The sequence below is a fragment of the Quercus suber genome, unplaced genomic scaffold (genome assembly GCF_002906115.3).
Source record: "Quercus suber isolate HL8 unplaced genomic scaffold, Cork oak 2.0 scaffold_391, whole genome shotgun sequence".
In the NCBI taxonomy this organism is placed as follows: domain Eukaryota; kingdom Viridiplantae; phylum Streptophyta; class Magnoliopsida; order Fagales; family Fagaceae; genus Quercus; species Quercus suber.
In genome coordinates, this window is record NW_027069843.1 from 266,174 (window position 1) to 272,646 (window position 6,473).

The 6,473-nt window shown below is 33.3% G+C and overlaps 1 protein-coding gene across 2 annotated transcripts; it reads left to right on the plus strand.

Moving 5' to 3' along the window:
* The first annotated feature begins 1,092 nt into the window (after positions 1-1,092).
* LOC111995558 (uncharacterized) lies at positions 1,093-4,828 on the plus strand. 2 transcript variants are annotated; one of them, XM_065761012.1, is made up of 3 exons: positions 1,093-1,283; positions 2,237-2,281; positions 4,345-4,828. In XM_065761012.1, exon 3 carries the CDS (start codon positions 4,373-4,375, stop codon positions 4,652-4,654), a length of 282 nt encoding a protein of 93 aa, XP_065617084.1. In that variant the 5' UTR covers positions 1,093-1,283; positions 2,237-2,281; positions 4,345-4,372; the 3' UTR covers positions 4,655-4,828. The 2 variants fall into 2 exon arrangements, with proteins under 2 accessions (XP_065617084.1, XP_065617083.1); XM_065761011.1 differs by lacking the exon at positions 2,237-2,281 and having other exon boundaries at positions 1,095-1,283.
* Positions 4,829-6,473: the final 1,645 nt, after the last annotated feature.

Sequence of the window (6,473 nt, forward strand, 5' to 3'; positions counted from 1 at the left end):
TTTTGCATTTTCTTGTGCTTGTTAGTAGTAAAAAAAAGAGTTTGAATTTGGTAAAGATGGGGTGTAAAACTCATATTTTACACCATCCAATAAGAGATTGTTACATTAGTTTTTTGCTTAACGCTCAATACATCCTATTACACATAATAACATCTCAATAAACTCACAATTAAGTTGGATTTTCAATCATTCTAAAAATAAAAAATAAAAGTTGGATTTTCAAATAGTTATTAGAATTGATTGAGTGTGGTTGTATCTATTATTTAATATGTAATATGATGATGTGACATGTTGAAATTGGAGGGGTAAAACTTAGGTTTTACACCATATCTTTATAGAATTTAATCTTTAAAAAAAAGGTCCATAAGATCTTTACTTCCCATCTTTAACTTAGCAAGAGATAAAGTTGTTTTCTACTAAAATTTTCTAAAAAGCAACTTCTTCTCATGTGAAGCTAAGCAAGAGAAGTCAAAAGATAGTTTTACAACCCATTTTAAGGTTGCTAGGAAAATGAGATAGTTTTTCTAGAAAACATTATTTAGAAAATGATTCATTTTTTTGGAAAAATGTTAATGTCAAAACAAGCATAACGGTAGTACAAAATAAAAAGTCTGATATTTAGTGTTTTAAAAAGTGAGTATATAAAATAAATAAAAAAATAAAAAATGTTCTCATGCTAAAACAGATAGAAATATTTGCACAAGTTAACATGAATACTCTAAATTTATAGAGTTAACTTAATTAATATGAGTGGTTTTTGAGATTGAATGCACTAAATTTAGCTTTTAAGGTTCTTTTTCGCTCTTTTTTATTTTTTATTTTTTATTTTGATTTAGTATCATAATGTTTAAAAGTGAGATAGAGATAAAATAAAGTGAATTAATATTTTTCTTTAAAGGCAAAGTGAAATAATATTTAACAGTAAGATAGATATAGCATTCTAATTTTTGGGATAAACTGACTAATAGTAAGTGCTCTACCTAAACGATAACGATACTTCTACAGTGACACACAATCCATCTGTCCCAAAATACGCGCAATTTGCGGTAACAGCGTGGATGGTCCATTCCGCCACATCTGAATCTCTTCTTATTGAGGCCGAAACATAAGGACAAGACAGAGAAAAAAAAAAACACGCCAACAACAAAAATCCATAACAGAAAAGAAAACAAAAAACGTAAAAAAAGGCTAACAATAATATATCAGCCACCAGCTCCTAGATTGAAGCTTCACTCCGATCCTTGTGTTCATCTCATTCTCCATTTTTTTTTTCCCACAAAAGGGTAAGTCTCTCTTTTTCTTTCTTGTCTTTTATTATTATTATTTATTTTGCTGACTTTGGATCCAGATCTGAGCTGCTGAGATTAATTGTTGGGTTTTTTGATAATGGGTTTTCGTTATTGTTGAATTTTGTGAGGGATGTGATATGGGTACTGACGTGTTTTTGTTGCGCGCGCGTGTGTGTGAGAGAGATTTTCATTGTTAGATGTCTGATTGTGAAGTGTGTTAATGTGGTTCGGATGTGTATTTTTTTTTTTCATGTGGGTATTCGTAGAAATTTAGGAATCTGGATTTGGGGAACAACTTCTTAGGTACAAGGTCAATTCTTGCTTTGCGTAACTCAGATGTGATCTAATTATTAAATATATAAATCAATATGAAAGGATCTGATTGTGACTTTTTCTCTTAAGCAGAAACAAGGGAAAAAGATGACTTGTAGAAGATAATTTTGATACCCTCACTAAGATCTCAAATTATGTTTTAAGAGCTTTATGTTTGTTCTAATCAATATTGAGGAATGCATATATCATGCGTGGAATAATAAGTAGTTGTGGTTTTATTCTTTTTGTAAAATTAAGTGTTATGTTTCAATGTTGGGCCTTTGTGCGATGGAAAGTGTTTTCCACCAAAAACGACCGGACGAAGGTTTGAGTCTGGGAATTATCGCTTCCAAAAAAATTAAAAAAAAATTGGGAGTTAGGTTGCCTATGAATCACCTCTCCTAAACTCTGCAAAAGTGGGAGTTTTGGGCATTGGGTACAATCTTTACACTCCATCCTCATTGGGTGCTGGATCTATCTTTAATGGGATATGCCTTAAATGAATCCCTTGTGTTGTGTTACTAACTTTTTTCAACTTGCTAGTTTTTACCTTCCTCACCCACATGTGTTTACAAATATAGTGGTGGAGGATGCTATGATCTTTTCTCCTGACACCAAAGTAATGCAAATGTCAGGTGGCTTTAATTGGTAAAGAGTTATGAGACTGTAAATACAACCTGGTATGTTAATTTTTATGCTCTAGAAAAGGATGAAATATTGATAACTTGTGAATGGGAAGCATTTTATAGACAGGGAGTAAGATATGTATATGGAGATGAAAGGTCATGCTAGCTATAGCTGGTTTCCAAATGGATTAATTACCTGCTATTTTTATATGATTGGAAGGTTCCAACTTAATATCAAATTCATAAGTAATTACTTCTGGTTGGGTGGGCTTATATTCTTTGAATTGATTATAAACCTAAGAGTGTCTCTAGTTAATTTTTCTGCAGTGCTCTGCTTCAAATCAGATTTACATGTTTTGCAATTTATGGCTGGTAACCATATTATATTAAAAGGAAAATTGATATGTTCCAAGCAAGTCATAAGAAATCTCTTGCTCCCTTGCTTGTGTACTTTTAAAATATTTTTACAACTCTCTTCTTTTGTTGAGTAAAAGTGTTTTGAGGGGGGCTTGTTCAATGTATGCTATGATAGATTTTGAGCGATGTAATTTTTTATTTTGTTTAGGTTCATTTTAGACTTTTGTACTATTACAGAATAAGTTTGATGATGTTCAAGTTATTTATGAACTATGCAAATATGTTATATTGTGATTCAGTTGTGGTATGTGTAAATATTCTCTTAAATACATGTCATAATAAGTTCAATTTATTCATAATAATACAGGTGAATTCAGAACTTAGGTGTAACTACTCCTCACTCATAGTTTTTGTGCAATTACTTTTGGTGCTATTCTTGCTTATGCACTTGAACAAACATTTCTTCAAGTGAGTGAAGGTTGGATTTTGTAGTGAATGTTAACCTATGACTCTTGTCTTGACTATTGTAAGTGCAACTTTATCATGAAAGAAGATGATGCTTAGTGTCAGGGTCCGCTGCCTTATGAAATTACCATAACTTGCTTGTGATATTGTCCATGTCTGCCTCTCTCATCTTCACCCCCACCCTCCCACCTTCGAACCCAAACTCTCTCTATCCCCCAATCCTATTGCTTGCTGGTTTCTGTTTTGGGTCTCATTTGGCCCACCACTATTTGTACCCAAGCTGCACTGGACCATCAGTAGTTATCCATGGTTGTCTTGCTCTTCCAACCTTTTAGTATTTAAATGAGCTGAAATTTACAGAAATCCACATGTTTTCTGATATTGTCTCACAAAATGATCCTAACTATGGTTCATTGTGCATCTAAAGGTTGGAGCAAAAGAAGTAATGAAGAGTTCTTTGATATTAGCTTAAATGAAGAAATTGTTTGGTGGAATCTTTTTGCCCACACTCCTTACTCAAGATTCCTACACAAAATTTCTCTTTCTTGTATATGAAAATAATGTGTCCATATGGTGTATATCTTTATCTTTCCATTTGTAGTGACCTGCTTGAAGTGGTAGTTTCATATGGAGCCTCATGATTTCTTTGCAGTTTTCATATACTTGCTGCCTAAAAAATTTTAGACATGTCCGTTTGGGAACATCTTATTTGCTTTTTGTTGAAAGTGTGTGAAATTATACTTGTATTTTGAAAAAGCGAGAAAAAGTGAGGTTTTAAAAAGCTGTACATAAAAATTAAAAGCTGAGCTTATAAGCTCTAACCAAACATAGTTATTGTTCACTTGCTTAGAAAATGACATGTAGTGTAGCACTTAGCCTGGTTGATTCATCATGGTGAGTGTAGACATCTGTATCGCATTGATTCCAGTGTTATCTAACTCCTAGTAGCCTTCTATCAACCCTTGTTGATGATTGGCTAATCAGTAAGCAACCTGATTATACTGCTAAAGTGATACATAGACATTGAGATATCACCCTTTTATCATAATTGTTCTCCTGGTGTCATCATGTATCACTTATAAACATACACACATGTGGAGAGAGGGAGAGAGAGAGCCACTCTACTGCCCTTTGCAATCATAACATCATTCTTCTAAAGCTAGCAATAAACTTATACTTACAAAAAGACAGCAATACACTTTTGCATCTTTTGCCTGCCTGATTGTTAACCTTATCTATAAAATCCTGTCTGGATCAAACCTGTTTACCTGTCATCTCTTGAATAAAAATTTCAGGTTCGCTGAGGAAGGTAGTGCATAAGCCATGGTTCTTGACAGCATTCTATCTTCTCCTCATCGTAGGTCACCATCATTCAGGAAGCAATTCTCGTGGGATGATTCATTAAGCTGGCCGACACTCCTTCAAAGGCACCGCTTCCTCTTAACTGCTCTAGCTCTCCTAGCTTTCCTATGCACTGTGTATCTTTATTTTGCTGTCACTTTAGGTGCTTCTGGATCATGTTCTGATTTAAAGGGTACTCAGAAAAAGTTGTGTTTGGAGCATGCAAAAGCTTCTGTGGGCAATGGAAAATTGAAATTCCTTTGACATGTAGATGATAATTATAGTTGGAAAGCATTTCCGTCCTTGGTTCTCTTCGATTCTAAGGAGATTGAATTTAACCATACTTTTAAAATTGTAATAGGTTGTTTGCTGTTTTTGAACTCAATTGTCCTGAATCTTATATATGAGAAATGTAACAAAAATTTCATTTGGAGACTATATAGCAAAAATTTCATTTGGAGACTAATAACTTTGATGTGATTATATAGTTTTTTATAAGCTAATGTAAGTTCTTTGAAAGAATTCAAGGGCCATCCTTTTGTGATGATTACTGGGGATTCAAGTCAGTCCAGCATAACCGGAGAATGAATTAACCATTCCTCCCCTGGGTTGATTTGTGGGAGTGGGTAAGAATGTGCCTTATTTATATACAATTGGAATTTCTTTACGCAATTTATTAATAACAAGCTCATGAGAAAATAGGGATGAACCTGCAATTACTAGAGAATTGGAGTGTAGGAGTTCTTAACTATTTATATAGGAGTCTGATATAAATTTCTGAAGAGGCAATTGAAGTCTCGGGTGACAAAGCCTCAACTGTTAATGGGATGTATTCTGTTGCCCTTGGGACTCGTCCACTTTTTTTGGTTGTATTACAGGAGCTGGTAATCATATGGTGGTGCAATTCCAGTTATGATTTAGTTGGTGTGGTGGTTCTGGTGTCAACAAGGATTTGGTATGAGCGTTGCCTCGACAATGGCTATTGTGGTTGGTGAATTGGTGATAACTCTGATGATAGTTATGGTGGTTGTGGTAATGATAGTAATAGTGATAGTGATAGTGATGGTAGTGTTAACATGTAAACATTGTATACAAAATACAATAGACACAAGATTTGAGATATAAGGATCTCGATGAAGAAATTAACAATTGATTACGATAAAATGTTTCGAAGTGATACAAAAATATACTTGATATATATATATATATATATTTACCACATTAAGAGCTAAGATGTTAAACCAACGCAACAAGAATAATTTTGACAATCGAATTAAAAAATAAAACATAAAAATTTGAATTAAGTTTGTGTGCAACATTAATAATTCCTCTGCAAAAATATTATGAGCATGGTGCCCATGAAAGACGGTACAAAACTTTAGTCGTCAATGTCTCCCTATTGAAAAAAAAAAAAAAAAAAAAAAAAAAAAGACTAATCATTTTTTTTTTTTTTTATTGAAGTTGAAACTAATTTCTAGATCAAAAGCAAGTGGGTTTGAGTTAATTCAATTGGTAAAATCTCTTGCAATTATCATATAAGTTGGATAAAAGAAATTAAAATTGTATCGTATCTAGAAATCAAAAGTAGAAAAAAGATGATATAAATTGGAAAAAGACTAGGAAGCAATAACATGTGAAGAAAAGAAATGAAAGCAAAAGAATATGTGTCACAAGACATTAATGCTCATTCAACTTGTGATTTGTAGGTTTCGAAGAATTGAATAGAAAATTAGAGAAAAGATTAATCGCTCTACCTCCATGAAAAATTCAATGTCTCTCTATCTTAGCCAACATCAGGATCTTAATCAATGATTGCTTTCTCACTCATCTTCATACTTCTTTCGACCGTATCTCTTTTCTCACTTGTCAAATGTTCTAGGAAAGCATTGGTTTGATGGTGCTTGTGGTGAGATTGAGTTACTGATGTGCTTGTATGGAGATTATTAGTGGCAATTTTGTGTGCTTTGTCGATGGATTTTGATGATTCATGGTAGGTTGGGTTGGATTTGGCTTTCGAAGTAGCTGTGTGGCTTAGTAAGGGGTTTTTGGTGAAGATTCATAGGTTTCATGGTGGTTGGATGGT